The sequence below is a fragment of the Cydia splendana genome, chromosome 14, assembly GCF_910591565.1.
Source record: "Cydia splendana chromosome 14, ilCydSple1.2, whole genome shotgun sequence".
In the NCBI taxonomy this organism is placed as follows: Eukaryota; Metazoa; Arthropoda; class Insecta; order Lepidoptera; family Tortricidae; genus Cydia; species Cydia splendana.
In genome coordinates, this window is record NC_085973.1 from 6,952,812 (window position 1) to 6,970,564 (window position 17,753).

General features: G+C 37.8%; 2 protein-coding genes across 2 annotated transcripts in view; one reads left to right on the plus strand and one right to left on the minus strand.

Moving 5' to 3' along the window:
- LOC134796988 (transcriptional regulator ATRX homolog) overlaps positions 1-16,068 on the minus strand; it is a gene marked incomplete at its 3' end in the record, with an annotated part of 35,355 nt that extends 19,287 nt beyond the window's left edge. Inside the window, exons 1-7 of the mRNA XM_063769181.1 lie at positions 12,562-16,068; positions 11,951-12,024; positions 3,379-3,551; positions 2,819-2,940; positions 2,147-2,181; positions 1,809-1,994; positions 30-135 (exon numbers count right to left, since the gene is read on the minus strand). Coding sequence (XP_063625251.1) covers positions 30-135; positions 1,809-1,994; positions 2,147-2,181; positions 2,819-2,940; positions 3,379-3,551; positions 11,951-12,024; positions 12,562-15,879 — 4,014 coding nt within the window. The remainder of the gene's footprint in view (positions 1-29; positions 136-1,808; positions 1,995-2,146; positions 2,182-2,818; positions 2,941-3,378; positions 3,552-11,950; positions 12,025-12,561) is intronic.
- Positions 16,069-17,048: 980 nt separating this feature from the next.
- On the plus strand, positions 17,049-17,505 carry LOC134796871 (NADH dehydrogenase [ubiquinone] flavoprotein 3, mitochondrial). Its single transcript, XM_063769076.1, has one exon. The coding sequence runs from the start codon at positions 17,136-17,138 to the stop codon at positions 17,442-17,444; it is 309 nt and encodes a 102-aa protein (XP_063625146.1). The 5' UTR covers positions 17,049-17,135; the 3' UTR covers positions 17,445-17,505.
- The last annotated feature ends 248 nt before the right edge of the window (positions 17,506-17,753 follow it).

Consider the following 17,753-nt stretch of genomic DNA (forward strand, 5'->3'; position numbering starts at 1 on the left):
TCGCATTGCGTGTCCTCATTGAGTCTTACCTTGCGAATATTCTTTCTTCCATGTTTGTTCCTGCCTTCATTCTCCGTGTCGGATCCGGAGCCGTCGCTATCATTCACTTGTTTGATGCGACGACGCTTCTTTTTACTGGAGAAAACAAACTTTATTAATGGAATCCGGGTCTTTTCCAACATAGAGGAGAAACCAGGTCTTTTAGAATTACTCTGTTTGCTCAAGATGTATTCCATCACGAAAGAGCAACTAATGAATGAATGAATGAATTTATTTATTAATAGACAACTTTAGGTCCACATATTGTTAGCACACATACATACATTGCATTGCATTGCTAATACATTTCTTCCATAACATAATATTACTCGTAAACTGATATAGATGGATCGGCCGAAATGCAGGACTGATCAAATTTAGTCAGATGATATAAAGAGATGGCGACAGTTTGTTAAAGAGAAGTAGTAACCTAAAAATAGCGACGACCCTCAGTGATGATAAAACCGAAGCAACGCGGACATAAGTTCCGGGAAATTCATTGGTTTCAACGGTGAAAGTCCGACATAACCTCCGCTCTGTCCCTGCGGTGCGGAGGTATCCATAACGGATTTTCCTCCCAATATAAAAAATAAATAAAAAAGGCTTCAGACACTTACCCCCCGTCGCTGGAAGAGACAGACCCGTCGCTGTCAGTAACCTTCTTCTTTCGCTTGCTCTTTTTCCTAGGCTCGCTGCTCTCGTCCTCCGACTCGTCGAAGTCGCTCATTCTGTCCGCCTTCCGCGCCGCTTCAGTATGCAAAGTTTAGGCTTCAGACACTTACCCCCCGTCGCTGGAAGAGACAGACCCGTCGCTGTCAGTGACCTTCTTCTTTCGCTTGCTCTTTTTCCTAGGCTCGCTGCTCTCGTCGTCCGACTCGTCGAAGTCGCTCATTCTGTCCGCCTTCCGCGCAGCTTCTTTATGCAAAGTCTAGGCTTCAGACACTTACCCCCCGTCGCTGGAAGAGACAGACCCGTCGCTGTCAGTAACCTTCTTCTTTAGCTTGCTCTTTTCCCTAGGCTCGCTGCTCTCGTCGTCCGACTCGTCGAAGTCGCTCATTCTGTCCGCCTTCCGCGCCGCTTCAGTATGCAAAGTTTAGGTTTCAGACACTTAACCCCCGTCGCTGGAAGAGCCAGACCCGTCGCTGTCAGTAACCTTCTTCTTTAGCTTGCTCTTTTCCCTAGGCTCGCTGCTCTCGTCGTCCGACTCGTCGAAGTCGCTCATTCTGTCCGCCTTCCGCGCCGCTTCAGTATGCAAAGTTTAGGCTTCAGACACTTACCCCCCGTCGCTGGAAGAGACAGACCCGTCGCTGTCAGTGACCTTCTTCTTTCGCTTGCTCTTTTTCCTAGGCTCGCTGCTCTCGTCCTCCGACTCGTCGAAGTCGCTCATTCTGTCCGCCTTCCGCGCCGCTTCAGTATGCAAAGTTTAGGCTTCAGACGCTTACCCCCCATCGCTGGAAGAGACAGACCCGTCGCTGTCAGTGACCTTCTTTCGCTTGCTCTTTTTCCTGGGCTCGCTGCTCTCGTCCTCCGACTCGTCGAAGTCGCTCATTCTGTCCGCCTTCCGCGCCGCTTCTTTATGCAAAGTTTAGGCTTCAGACACTTACCCCCCGTCGCTGGAAGAGACAGACCCGTCGCTGTCAGTGACCTTCTTCTTTCGCTTGCTCTTTTTCCTAGGCTCGCTGCTCTCGTCCTCCGACTCGTCGAAGTCGCTCATTCTGTCCGCCTTCCGCGCCGCTTCTTTATGCAAAGTTTAGGCTTCAGACACTTACCCCCCGTCGCTGGAAGAGACAGACCCGTCGCTGTCAGTGTCCTTCTTCTTTCGCTTGCTCTTTTTCCTAGGCTCGCTGCTCTCGTCCTCCGACTCGTCGAAGTCGCTCATTCTGTCCGCCTTCCGCGCCGCTTCGGCCTCGGAATCGGACGCTATGGCGTTTGCTTTGCGTCTTCTGGACTTCACACTGTGTAATAGATACACCAAAAATGTTAAAACCCGACGAACCTTTAGACGCATTCAAATCAAACCTTTTATATCATTCATTCTTTTTATATTAAACCAAAATAATGGTAGGTAAGCATTATTAATAAGTATATTTTATGAATGAAAACTCACGTGTCTTCGTCGCTATCTGATTCTTTTTTGTCGTCCTGTGAAACAAAAAGCAAAAAAAAGGTACTTATTGACGTTTATAAATCATCCCATAATACTTTAAAAATATTTTCGAATAAGTTTTAAGTAGGTAAGTAAACAATGAATAATTTTACGGTTTAGACTCACTTGTTTTTAATTGAATTCGATGACTGAAGTAAGTAAACGCTTTATTGTACGAAAAGATAGGAACATTGGTTACATCAGATAAAACATGTGTAGTACAAAGGCGAACTTAACCCTGGGATTTCATCCAGTTAACCTATACCTATAGTTTTATATGTATTGTGGGGAAAATATCCTCAGCCGAGAAGTTTTTTCTCCCTTTTCCAATTGTGTGGATTTTCGGGCTGATGTATTATTAAGTCGTTATACTCTAGCCCCCTTATTCATAAAACTTTACGGGCCTGATTTTGTTAAATTATGTTTTATCCCTTTCTTACAAATACATAAGTCAAAATGACAGATAAAGACAAACGATTGTTAGCTAATTGAGGCTTGTAGCGCGTTTATGTATATGGGGGTTAGGGAATATTCATATTAAGTACAAGATTTACGGGCCCAGTAAGATGACATTCACACGTCGGCAGATAGTTCGAAGTTACTAGCACCAACCATTATAAAATATCCTCTTACCTCGGAACCATTAGCTTTTTCATTTTCAGAGCTGGACGGTTCACTCTGAGCCAGGAGGTCTTCCTTGGCGATGTGGTTGATGCTGTCCCCGTTCAACTTTGGCATCGAGATGGGGGGCAGCTCTGGAAACAATTCCATACAAATTTATTTAATCGTATCCTCTAGTCGCCCATACAAGGTAAATTGCCAGTCAAATTTGAATCAAAGGTGTTAGAATATAGAGTTGAATTCGTTTTGTTTTAAAATCGAACGAAACAAAACTTAAGCAACTCTGTTTCATTTCATTATGATTCAAATTCCATTGGAGGTAATTTGTACTATTAATATTAGGACTTTAAACCCCAAGAGCCAGAATATGGCATTATACAAATATAAGGTAATAGATACAATTAAATCATTTCTAATTCCAGAGAATGAATCCCCTTGAGCGCTTCGTCATTCAATTTTAGCAGGTCGTCTGGGGGCCCAGTATATAGTGGTCGAGCAATGCGTAATCTGACGAAGGGACTGCCTCATTATTATTACCTACTTTCCTTCTCTGCCGCGCTTTAACTCATTACCTTCCGTCTCTGCCGCCTCGTGTTCGCTCTCAGAGCCAGAGCCAGAGCCCGAGCTGGCAAGGGCCAACACCTCATCTTTAATCGGCGGCGCCTTCGGCATTCTTCGGGTGCTTCTAGTCGTCCTCTCGACCGACGGTCGCCGGCGGCGGTTCAGCGTCTTGAGGTTTGACAATCTGGAAAAACATGCTTCATTTAGATTTTTTTTTCGAGATTTTATGGAATTTCGAAGGGACCTCTATCGTTCCCGTTGGGATGACCCGAGAGAAAAAAAACTCTTATTTATACAAACATTCGTGCTGCATCTCTTTTCGTAATGCCAAACGAAAGTTTCACACCCATATACCTAAAGCGATAAACGAATAAACCACGCAGTTAATTTTATTGCTGGCTTGACAAATTTTGAAATCAGACAGACATTTTCTTAAGATTATCATCAATATTTGATAAACAACACAAATTACTCATTAAAAAGACTCGTCATTACAAAAGCATTCAAAGCCAAACTTCAAAACTTCTGTTAATGTTAGCATTTCTTTTAAAATAGAGAAGTGATAATCTCATCCCTTCGCAATTTATTAACAAGTTTTTTTAGTTTTAATAAGCCTGTCAGGTTGGGTAAGCTAACAGTTGCTAATATTTTAGAAATCTTCACCGCCTTTTACAACCAACAAAACATCAACCCCTTCTAGAACTTTACGGAGAATGACCGGCATTGACAGAAAAGCGAGTGACCGAAGAACATACACTTGTTTTCTGTCCACCTGTAGATAACTCCAACAAAGTAGATTTTATTAGGTATTTCTCTTTTAGCATATGGCTCTCACACCTCTCTGAATTTAGTCAGGGGGGTGTCACTACGCAGTTTAGGTACATTTGTCCGGCTGGCCTCCCGGGCAGGGCAGGCGTATGGCAGTGGGCCGCTCGACCGCACGATAGTCGTGTCACGTGGCGCTCGCGCAAAGAAGATTTACGGTTCGTGCGCGGTTATAAGTTTCAATTTTGTTGCAGGCTCGCCGAGTATAGGTATAATTTTATACCTAAATCTGACTTTTGTGAAGGAGTGAATTTTCTGTACGGTAGTACTATTAGTTAGGCAGTAGGCAGTGGGCGGGATACGTTGCTTGCAGAATCAATGGCTGGTGAGGCAGTAAGATTCTGAGTTAGGACCACAAACTGGAATACATAGTGAACAAAAGGCCCGCAACTACCTTCTCCATTTCTTTAGAGTCGGACCAAGATAACTCTGCATGCCATTTGCAATGACAAAGTGTGGCAATGTCAAATTTCTATGGAAATATGACGTTACATAATGACAATCCGTCACTTTTGTCATATCCATAGGGAAAAGGTAATAGGGATATCCTTGTCCTTTTGTCCGACTTTCTTTTATCCCTAACTTTTTAATGAGCTATGCTATAGTTGAGCTTTCTCCGGGCTCTTAGGGTGCACTTTCGTTTCATGCCTCGTGAGATACGCGCCTCTCGTGTTGTAACTTTTATTAAAAGTATCGTGTAGTGTAGTAGTGGTCAGCTTATTACTAGAACTTATTCTTTATTCTATCATAAGTGCATACATGTAGCAGATACAAAATATATTAAGTAAGTAAGTAAGTAAATATTCTTTATTGCACCAATAATTATACATTTTACATACATGTAAAACTACAAAGAAATTTTAACGGAAAAATATAACCCGGTAACAACAGGCGGTCTTATCGCTAAAAAGCGATCTCTTCCAGACAACCTTTGGGTAGCAGGAAATGTAGAAAAATAAAAATATTAGGATTAAATATATTAGGTTCTTATTTATGACTCGCGACTACACATTCGAGTATTTTTAATAAGGGCACGTATTTAACCGGTCAACTAATTAAAATAATTAATCGAATTTGAGTAGTTTAAAAAAATAGATGTGGGTACTAAAATTAATAGATTGGCAACAAAAAGAGAGCTTTAAAATATATCAATATGAGACAACATTTTAATGCCGTTACAGCTTTTGTTTATTTTTAGGCAAGTACCAAATATTTATTTGGCAACTGAATTATTATATTGGAGACCATTTACGAAGCACATTTTTAAAAGAAAACGGCTATCTAATAATAAAAAAAATTAAGTTCTTTTAAAATATTTTGTTTGGTCACTAGTGTCACTACACGGTCAACCTAACACGCCCTTCCTCGCTTCGCTCGTCGTCGCACCTATCTTTTGACTAGAACACCGTGATAACTATTAAAATTAGTAATTAAAAATTTAAAGACCGAATGGTATAATGGCCATTAGGTGTTTCATGATTAGGAATTTCGACTATAAGTATAGGTACTGACCATTGGTAAATAAATTAGTGGTGTTTTGTGGATTAGGAAATTTGACAATTTAAATAACTAGGTATGCATATGTTTAAATTATTTTACAATGGAGTATTTAAAGCTTATGTATATAGGTATCTTAGGTATTCTGGATATGTACATATATAAACAACCAAACATTATGATCGCTTTACAATATTAGTTGCCAACTTATTATTTTAGACGCCAACCTATGAATTCACTTTCCCTATAATTTTTTTGGGTGGCTTGATTTTGCTGCCAGTTTTTCAACAATATGATGCTAAAATTTGAGGCTAATATAAATTTATTGGCGCTAAAATATTAATGGACAGCCAAATTATATTATTATATGCCCAGTGAAAGTTCCTGTTTAATATTTTAGTTGCCCGGTTAATAATAATAACTTATATACTTACTTCGGTAACCTTCCCTTCCTTATTTAAAGTGTCATTATATGGAACTTGCTAACTATGTAACCAAAACTCACTAGTAAATTCATCATTCAGAGACCATTTCAACATGGCGGTTTGTTTACATCGTCAGTAAGTTCCATAGAATGACATTTTACTGGCCACACACTAAAACGTGGGTTACACGCGTTGTGTGAACGTGTTTATGTTGTAGTTTGACGCCATGGACATCTACTTTCCGAACACATCCTTTTTCGACCTAAGGGTGGTGTTCCACCCGTCCAATTTATTTGTCCAATGTCATTGCGTCTCACTCTCTCATTAAATAATGTGAGACGCAATACAAATTGGCCAAAGAAATTGCATAGGTGGAATACCACCCTAAGGAAGCGGGAGGATGCAATGCATGTGGAGCTACTCTACAATTCCTCGGAGCTCGATTTTGCAGAAAGTAGTTCTTATAATATGGTACTATGTACTAGCATGTGGGAATAGCATCGATAATTGAGTTTATCGATATAGGAACTCCAACAATAATTTAGATTTTCCTCTAAAACTAGTGTTCTGTAGTAAAGTTAAAGTAAAATAGTGTAAAGTTAGTGTGGTATTTCACGTGTCCAATTTCTTTGTTGTGTATTTGCATCTCACATTTTGCTTAGTGAGAAGAGAGACGCAGTGCACATTGGACCAAGAAATTGCACAGGTGGAATACCAACTTTAGGTATTAGGGATCATCCATTAATTACGTCACACGAATTTCTAGGTTTTTTGACCGCTCCCCCCCTCCTTGTCACACTTGGTCACATTTTGCAAATCCCTCCCCACCTGGTGTGACGTCACATTTTAGGCAATTTTGTTTTCAACGAAATCGGTGATAGTAACTCGGCATTATTTTTTTTAATGAAAATATATTTTTGGTAAAAGAAATATTAGTAATTTTATAACACAAAACCAATTAGGAACGAAAATTACTTCCAAAAACTCGTTATTTAACTGTACAGCGAATAAAAAAATATAAATTAATTTTCGGTTACTGATGATTTGATGAAGTTAAAGTGACGTCACAATGTTTTTGACTCCCCCCTCCCCCATGTCACAACATGTCACATTTTCTTGACCCCTCCCTCCCCCTAAACGTGTGACGTAATTAATGGATGACCCCTTATGATAGTCAATAACTATTACGGTTCTTAGTCAGGTTTCACTATTGCTGCTAGTTAAGTAGGTACGTTTCGTTTTCTTGAAGCAACGAGGTTGGCGCCAAACATACTGTATGGTTAGGTATTATAACAGTTATCCTGTTCCACCAAGCATAACAACCATACCGTAAAATCAGATTGAACGTCGAATTTATTGCTAAAGAAAACGGGTTTTCGAATGTCACTTGGTGGACTATCCCACTTAACACTTATAAATTTGATATTGGAGTTGACATTACTACTTTAGACAACAGTAAATACTTAAGGTTCCGTCACACAGGCGCGCATTCAGGGCGGGGCGTGAGCGTTTTATATGCAAAAGCGGCGCGCCCCGCTCACACGCCGTCCGCAAAACGCGCCTGTGTGACGGAGCCTTTACTGTTGTATGTTAATTTAAAGGTTGTCAGATAATCGTTTATCTAATTACCTACCAACCAATTGACCAATAGACAAAATATTGTATTATCTAATTACTGTTTAGTACCTAATTAGAGTCAGTCTAAAATGAAGCATACTTACACTACTTAAGTACATATCATTTTCCACAGATGATTCTAGGATATGAAACTAGAGTCCAAAAATAAATACATATTAATCAAATATTATCTTAGGTGTACTTATAAGTTATAACTAAGTAGGTATATTTAAGCGGTCCGTCACCGTCAACGCAAGCTTCTGATGATACTCCTCGGTACGAAGTGAAACATGACGAGCGTTTTTCGACTTAAAATACGTGAGTGACCCGTTTTTAATATATTTTATAAGTATATATTTACTTGAATTAGGTATACTCAAAAATTTGGGGCAATTACATATTTCATGGAGCGGACTCTTAAAACTTGTTTTCATATTCATGGTATCATAAGCAAATCAATTTGAGCACTTCATTTTATTTAGGTACGTACGTTGTCTAATGCCCAAAAGATTCAAAGAATTGATTTGTACAAAATACAGACCTACAGGCCAATTCGAGATTTAGTTATTTGATCTGTTTCCAATATGATACTGATCGGTCAGTGTCAAAAGTGAGATTTCTGCAACCAAAAACCACCTTTGACCCTGACTGAACAGTATCATATATCATATCATATCGGAAACAGCTCGAATAACTAAAACTCGAATTGGCTTTCTATCCTGAACTGTGTCATTCGAATTGTGAGATGGTCGAGCAATAGATTGAGATAATAAGTACTTATGCCAGAATTACCTTAAGTGTCATTCTATGGAACTTGCTAACTATGTAAACAAAAGTCACTAGTAAATTCATCATTAAGAGACAATTTCAATATGGCGGTTTGTTTACATAGTTAGCAAGTTCCATAGAATGACACTTTATCTAATGCCCAAAAGCTGCCCCAACTGAGTAGAGAGTATCGGTGCTTACGATTTTGTCTTACCAAGGCTGACTCATGTGACGGCTGGGATTCCGATCCATACAATGGAATATGCTATTTGTAAGGGTAGGCAGATCCTTTGTTCGGATTGAAGTGAATAACGTGCCAAAATGCCCAAAATGCGTATATAGGTTTGGCTTTTGTCTTAGGCCAGTCAAATTAGATTTTTTCCAGGAATTAATTCCCAGCAAGCGGGAAATCGTCTTAATACCTTAATTTGGTTCTAAATTAGTGTAATCCGAGTTTGCTCCATTCCAGGAGATGTGGAAAAAAATTTGCACTTTTTCAGTTTTTTGCTTGCAGTTCACAAACGGTACGTCCGACGGAAAATTTGCTCTAATCATGATAAAAATTGACATCTGAGGATCCGAAAGGTACCTTAATATGAATTCGTAGTCAAAGATTGTAAAAAATGACCGCCACTTTGAATTTCTTTTTTTTTTGATAAAATCGTGTTAAAATCTGAAAATTATTCATAAAACTTTACGGGCCTGATTTAGTTAAATAATGTTTTATCCCTTTCTTACAAATACATAAGTCAAAATGACAGATAAAGACAAACGATTATTAGCGAATTGAGGCTTGTAGCGCGTTTACGAATGAGGGGGTAATTGTATAGTTACATTACATACACTAATTTGATTTTGCGAATAATTTTGGAAATAATCGTCCTGAAAGTATTTGTTTTACCCGACAACGGCAAATCAAAAGGAGGGTTTATGATGTACGGAAGGTACTGAACCCTCCAATATGCTCGGTCCGACAGGCACTTGGCCAGTTTTTACTATTTATGTTGAACTATAATCATTTATGGTATGAGTATGAGTGGTGACCAAACAGAAGACATTCATTTTAGAGTGAGAAATGTAGATGGGTTGTAATTAGTGTCCGACCGAAGGTTCGGTTTCGGTTTCGGCCAGTTTCGGCCAAAAATCATGATTCGGCTGTATTTTCGGTTTCGGCCAAAAAACGGCCGAACCTTTCGGCCGGGCCGAAACTTACGAAATGGTACTTCGGACAAAGACCAAAAGTTGGAGAATAAATAGGACAACAATAATACCCACATATACTGATTCATTTATAGGTACAGAAATTATTTGGTTTATTATAAAACACAATTCCACTAATGAGGGCGCCACTGGACGGTCGACACAGTCTTAAGACGAAACAGGAGCTGAGTTTTAAATATTTTAGGTAAATATACCCGTCTTGCTAACGGAAGCGGCACCTAAAAGTAGTGCGATAAGGACAAGGCGAAAAATCCTGCGTAAAAATCTCAAAAATCGAGGTTTCGTACTCCTCTGTTTCCTCCTCCAAAACTTAACCAATCGTAACCAAATTTGGAAATCTAAATGATTATGAAATTATCTGTGTCGGACCGTTTTGCTTTTTTGGCTAATTGATATCAGTTTTGAATGCCACGCCTCTCATTGCGGCATAGTCAATTAGGCCATTTTGGCCATTTTTAAAGGGCTCTAGCGCCTTAAAAAACAAAAATATCAAAAAAAGCAAAACGGTCCGACACAGATATTGACAATATTAATCTGTATTGAAAAAATCATTGCTCTAGCTTTAAAAACCACGAAGGAAAACGAGGAGTAGGTTTGTATGGAGAAATGACCACTCCCGTTGGCTCTTAAGAGGCTGTCAATACCTATAACGCACACACTGTCTAAATTATTTCGGAGTGAATGAGATAGCACTGTTGCACGTAGCCGTTGGCCGAGTATCAGCTCGGCCCGAGTCGAACGATGTCTTTTTAGCTCTTATTCACTCACTTATTCAGTCATTTTCCTATTTACCTCTAATGGCAAATTTTAAGCGAGGCTAAAGGCTACGCTCAACTTGTGCCGTTAGTTAATATTTTGCGAAGCTGAAAGGCTGACTATTGATTAAAACGAAGAAAAAACCCTTAAAAGTGTCCCCAGTACAGTTTTTCATACGAATGCTCGACCGTAGCCTTACTTTTTCCTCAATTTACCATTGGTTTGTGTTCCACATGTCCTCTACATCATGTGCCTCTACTTCAGCTTAGCCTTTGGCCTCGCTGCGCCAAGCTCGGCCTGCGGTCTCGCTTTTTAATACAATGGACATTGACTTCGCATGAAAGTTCGCCTCACTGGGGCACTTCGGACTTTTAGGCCCAGGTGAAGATCGGGACCCGGTCTTGCGATATTGTTAACAAAAAATTTCGAGCTCGCGTTTTTGGTTGACCCTGTATCTACATGTTAGCTTGAATGGTGAATGAATAGAGTTAGACCAAGAAAATTCTGCAATGATTTTGATAGCATACGCAGTGCTACTAGTGCAAATGTCATTTATACGTCATAATTTCATAGAAGTTTTGACGTTTAAAATAACACTTGCACTGGGTGTGTTATCAAAATCGTAGCAGAATTATCTTGGTCTAACTCTAGTAATTTTCTTAAAAAACTGCTTAAGTAACATCAATTTCAAGGACATTGGGCGTTGACAGCCCCATAATATGTGTGTAAAAGCGGTTTTATGACATTTTTTCAACGATTTTAACAAGTCTACAAAAGTTTCGGTTTCGGTTTCGGCCGAAACTAGAGCCAAAGCCGAACATTCGGTTTCGGTTTCGGCAAATAAACATGTTTCGGTCGGACACTAGTTGTAATGTATGTATTTCATTTTACTAAATTTTATTTTGTGTAAGGTACCTTCTCAAGTTAAAATATGGACTTTGTACGAACTGCTATATTTGTTATAGTTTTTTTTCTATGCATATACTTATAGAAATGTAAAAAAAAAAGTTGTAAATAATTGCATATAAATTAATAGCATATTTATAATGCAAAATGTTCTTTGATGAATATGATGCCATCACAGCCTTTAAAAATTAGAATACCCAGACCCAGAGCCTATTTAATAACATAAATGGAAACACAAAACAACATACACACAAAACCTTGAACCCAAATAAATGTATCTAATCACCCGTCTTACCTCAGGAACGAAAACTATAGCCATGAAGAAAATGAACCTTATTTTATATGACATTTGACAGTCCCATTCCCATTATATTACCTAGTGCAATACTTAACCTTGAGGCCGCGGACTGGACGGCGAGCGGCAAATCAATGCCATTCATACATTTGGTCGAGCGCAATGTATGAAAAGCCTTAATTTGGTCGCCGCTTGCGTCCAGTCCATGGCCTGAGGGTGCCAAGAAGTAACACTTAAGACCTTTTTCAGTCTTTAGTGTTATTTGATATTTACCTATTAATTTCTGAGTCAACTGTGTCCACATTCTCAGAGCTGCTACTGGCAGGTTTTGTTTTAGAGCGGCCCATCTGGAAATTTTAGTTCTTTATAAGTCTCTCGTTTTTTTTCCCAACTGTAAGTCATGCAATGCTAGTTTCGTGTAGACCTATATGTAAAACGAAAAAAAAAAACAGAAATGTATTTCAAATAAACTATAAAAAAAAGCAAAAAAAAAAACAAATCTATAGGGCCAGACCGGGTTTCAACATGTAATATTCGACTTTTTGAGAGCCAATGATCTGTCTTTAAATTTGTTTCTGGTTTGATGAAGATTCATTGTTAAATGAATCCATCCTATTTTATAAATTCTTACTCAATGAAAACACTGCTATTATTTAATAGACTTTAATTCTTATATGTCATACTGGAGCTTATGTCCATAACAAACTACACTTACTTTCTAAGTTGTACAAACAATTTAGAAATCTTAAGATAGATGTGCAATAACTGCAAACAATTGAAATTAGTACAATTAACTTAATCAAACTTGGGACAAAGGAATGTTTATGTACATTCAAAATTGAAAGTAGGCAATGTATTAATGAATGGGTTATCTATTTCCTAACCTGGCTACAACTTGAATTAGACAATTCATCATTGGTTCCATCCACTTGGCTAATACTGCTATCCTCCTGCTCCTTCTCTTTAGCAAGCTCCTTTCCTCTCTTTTTCTTCTTTATATTTAAGCTATCATCAGAATCCGAGGGAGTAACCAGCTTTCTCCTATTCATTTGAACTATCTTTTTCACATCTAGTTCATCGTCTGAACTTGATCCCTTTAAAAGAGAGTTTTTAATTTCTTTCAATGCATTTTTCAGCTGATCATCATCAGTATCAGAGCTTGAGGAATAAGTCAATAGCATCTTTTTTGCATGCATTGACTCCATAATTAATTTCCTTCTGGACTGTGGTGTAGTTTTCTCTGTTTCTTCCGTTTTTCTATCTGGCGTCTTCGGAGTGGCCACAGAATCCAGGGATATGATGTTTTCTGGGTCATTGTTTCTAGCCAATTTTTCTTTACATTCACTAGCAATTTTCCCATTTTTATCTACGTCTTTTGGTGATATACTTCTAGATCTGTTACATGCAGTTGGTGAACAAGATTTAGATTTTATTTTATCATTACCCTCATCTTTTTCAGAGTCTGATTGTAGAGCCTTAGATTTCCTTCTAGAGTTTTTACAATTCTTTGGCTTATTGGTATCCACATCATCAGAATCAGAATTGAGTAGTGCATTTTTGCTTGCTTCAATTCCTTCAGCCAATTTACTCTTTTCAGCATCACTAGGATCAATATTATCACAGGATTTTTCTTTACTTTCTGATCTAGAATTATTTTGATCAGTCTTCAGGCTTGATTTTTCTTTTTCCTTGTTTTTTAGTGATGTTAAACTATAAATCTCAGATCCATTCTGAGTTATTTTCTTCAACCCATATTCACACAAAAATACATCTGTAAATTTTGGTAGCCTAGTAACAACAACATCAAACTTTTTGGGCTTGAAAGCACTAATTGCTTTTTTCTTTTCATCCTCTTGAGGGTTACTCTTTTCTTTGCGGTTCTTGTATGTCTTTGAAACTGGGGGGATTTTAGTGTCCATATGATACATTTCTTTTTGTAGTACATCAGGCTTGAGTAACTTGTTAAGACTTACTAACTTGATCATAGGTTTTTTGTCTGAAGTAGAAGAGTCACTGTCTTCTTTGCTCTCCTTGCTTTTTAAATTTTCTTTTGGTTTCATTGGTGAATCTTCAATTAAATCAACTATTTCAGATTCATCAGTCTTCTTATTTTTATTGTGACCCTCCTTGTCAAGTTTCCTTTTTTTCCTCTCATTTCCAGTGACACTGTCATTTTTTTGGTCAGAGTCACTGTCTGTGTATCTAACTGTTTTGACCATAGGTTTTTTGTCTGACATAGAAGAGTCACAATCTTCTTTGCTCTCCTTGCTTTTTAAATTTTCTTTTGGTTTCATTGGGGATTCTTCAATTAAATGAACTATTTCAGATTCATCAGTCCTATTATTTTTACTGTCACTTTCCTTATCAAGTTTCTTTTTTTTTCTCTCATTTCCATTGACACTGTCACTTTTTTGGTCAGAGTCACTGTCTATGAATCTAACTGTTTTGATCATAGGTTTTTTGTCTGAAGTAGAAGAGTCACTATCTTCTTTGCTCTCCTTATTTTTTAAATTCTCTTTTGGTTTCATTGGTGAATCTTCAATTAAATTAACTATTTCAGATTCATCAATCTTATTTTTTTTATCGCGACTTTCCTTATCAAGTTTCTTTTTTTTTCTCTCATTTCCAGTAACACTGTTACTTTTTTGGTCAGAGTCACTGTCTATTGATCTAGCTGATTTTGACTTTTTAGATTTTTCACCACTTAATTTCTTTTCTTCGCTGCAACTTATTAAAGATTTACGACGACTTTTAGACTTCGAATCTAACTTGTCAGTTGGTTTAGAATTCTCATCATCACTATCAACACTGTTGTTACCTCGTTTTACTTTTCTGTTTTCTAACTTTTTGTCATCATTGGAATCTTCTTCGCTGTCACTTATTAAAGATTTACGACGACTTTTAGATTTCGAATCTAACTTGTCAGTTCGTTTAGACTTCTCATCATCACTATCAACACTGTTGTTACCTCGTTTTACTTTTCTGTTTTCTAACTTTTCGTTATCATTGGAATCTTCTTCGCTGTCACTTATTAAAGATTTACGACGACTTTTAGACTTTGAATCTAACTTGTCAGTTGGTTTAGACTTCTCATCATCACTATCAACACTGTTGTTACCTTGTTTTACTTTTCTGTTTTCTAACTTTTTGTCATCATTGGAATCTTCTTGGCTGCTATTAGATTCAATTTTTTTTGTACTTTTTTTAGACTTGTTGCAAATTTCTTCTTCATCACTGGAGTTGATACTTTCGCTGGGATCTTTTTTGTTGGACATTTCCTCATGCTCCATTTGTTTTGAGTTTAGTGGACTACCATCACTTTCAGTGCTTTTTGACTCAATTTCGGCTTCAACCATGGGTCCTTTCTGGCTGTCTTTTTTACTAGCTTTGTTTTCTTTCTTTCTATCTTCACAGCCGCCATCACTGAGTGTAGCCGCAGTTGTTTCATCTTCAGATTCCTTTGTCTTCTTTTTCTTGGGCCTGCATTTAAGCTGCTTATTCTTGTCTTTTTCCTCTGCTTCCTTCTCTTTGGTACTGTCACTGTCGTCTGAATTTAAATTGACTTTTATTCGTTTTTTCTCTTTATTAATTTTATCTTTGATTTGTTTGTCACTGGATGTGGCATCTGAATCTGATTTTTCACTTTCTTTAGTCCTCTCAGCAGATTTAGAAGATCTATCCTCCTTTTTACTAGTTTTCAGGCGGTTTTCATTGCCACTGTCTTTCAAAGATTGTTTTCGTTTCTTATACAGACTACAGTGGTAATACACAGGATACTTGTCCATCATCGACTCGGGCATACTTTTAGCATGAACTTTGACCGACGTATAATGGGCTAGTAAAATCTTCTCTGAAATTCTTAACTTACAAGAGTCATATTCGAAGTAGAAATACTTTTTCTTATTCCTAGAGCGATTTTCATCTTTGGCGCCAACTGTCACGGGCGAGCACCGCGCGGCGTCTACAAGCGTCAACACCCTTTTCACGCCGTTTTCGACGTTCTCCAGCGATTTTCGTGATAATTCGCATATTAATAACACCTTAGAAGCCGCTTTACGCACCGCGTGGGTATTTCGTAGCTTGTCTTTGCTCATTCTCTTATCCTTTAGGTTCTGTGAGCGCGTTCTCAAATTCGATCCGAGCTTGCACAAATATTCCATAGCTTCACAAAGAACATCGCTAACAGGTACTTCTTCTGCCATTTTGTTACACGGTCTGCTCACACGAATCACTTTGAACTAAATATAGGAGACTTGTAAGTATTTGATGAATTACGGATAAACAGTTCATCAATAATTCCGATCTGAATTCACTATATACTTATGTACAGACGAAAACGCAACGCAGAAGAATTATAATGCTACTAAATTCGAAAGAAAATAAAAAACCATAGAGTAAAAAAATCTGCTCAAAATCACTCGGTTTCGGATACGCAATGTATGACCACTTACTAATGATTATTAGATATTGGAATACAAAACAGCGCGTGAATCGCACGACAGAAAGTACAGCACTTCATATTTTAATTATGCGCGTTAAGGCAGCCATCTTTTACTGTATGTTCAATATAGGCGTATTCAAAGATACTGTGGAAGTACGTTCTGAAATTCAATATTACTTATGATTACTTGAAACGGAACGCAGTTTCCACCTGCTGCTCGACCATCTCAATTTGGTAGGATTATACCATCTATACATAAATATAGATACAAAATAGCGGCAAATAGACATATACAAATGACTATTATGTACAGTAACTATCATGTATGCATCAATTCTTATATTCTGTTAACAGAAACTAGCAAGTATATTCATATGATTCGTTACTACAGACAATTTTGCTACGATATCAACGAAGAAACTTATGCTCCACTTCAAAATAAAAAAAATCTTATGGTATCGTTTTTTGTACTCACCTTTCATGTAAATGGCTGAACTAGCTCTTTAGGGAATTCCTTATAAGAAAAAAGACTTAACTTTGATAACAACACATTATTACACGCAACAGTTATGGATTATGCTTTAAATCATGCACATATTACACTTCGAGACTCAATAATCGGCGAAATAAGCAAAAGTAGATAACTACAAAACAGTCGTGAAAAAGCACCATAGACGCACACAGTGTATAGACGAACATTTGTAAAGCTAGCTATATCGTTTGGTAACGATCCGATTCTTTTTCCACGGAGTTATTACATTAATGTTTCCTAATTTTATTTTGAAGTAATGTTAACAGCTAAACATTTCCAGTAAAGGATTTTAATGAGAAATTGACATTGGACGACTTAAATAAAAAATATTAAATCTGTAAAAATATTCTTGGCAAGCCACATTACAACATAAAAATCAATGTGACAGTGAAGTTTGTCTTTGAATTCTATTCTGTGTTTTTTCGTGACGGATTCTGGAACGATTTGATTGATTGTATAATAAAAATCGAGCGCAGTTCTCAAAAATGTTTGCCAGAACCGCTAGAAACAGTAACGCACTGAGACTTATTCCTAGATATTTTAGTGAAGGATCTAGTCAAGGTTCCGCGCCATCTGCATCGGCATCAGCTGGCAAAGTAAACGCAAATGTTCCAGGCCTCAGTCAGAACTGCATTGCTCCAGCATCACAACCAGTAGGACCTGGAGTCGATCCGAAAAAGTCAGGACCGTACAAGGTCCCCGAATACTACTTGTACAACAACATGAGCTACTTCGAGGCTGAAATCGAGATGTCGAAGTACCGCTGCCCCCAACCATCTGCTCTCAGAAAGTGAAACCCCGCAACCGTGATATGTAAACTAGTTTATTGTTAATAAATTATTGTTGTAGATAATTTGTTTCGCATTGTTTTTATTTATATTATTACCAATCAGTCCCAATAGGACCTTAATTGAGTCGAGAAGCATTAGCCTCTGAAGATGTTGCTAGGTTCTAGGCACTCAATACGGACAGATCATACACAAACATTTTGGACAGACCCCTAACCCTTAAATTTGGTGTGATACAGAAAAATCTTTGTAAGAATTTGCGATATGAAATTAAATACTTGGAGTAGTAACATTCCAGCTTGCACTTGGCTAAAA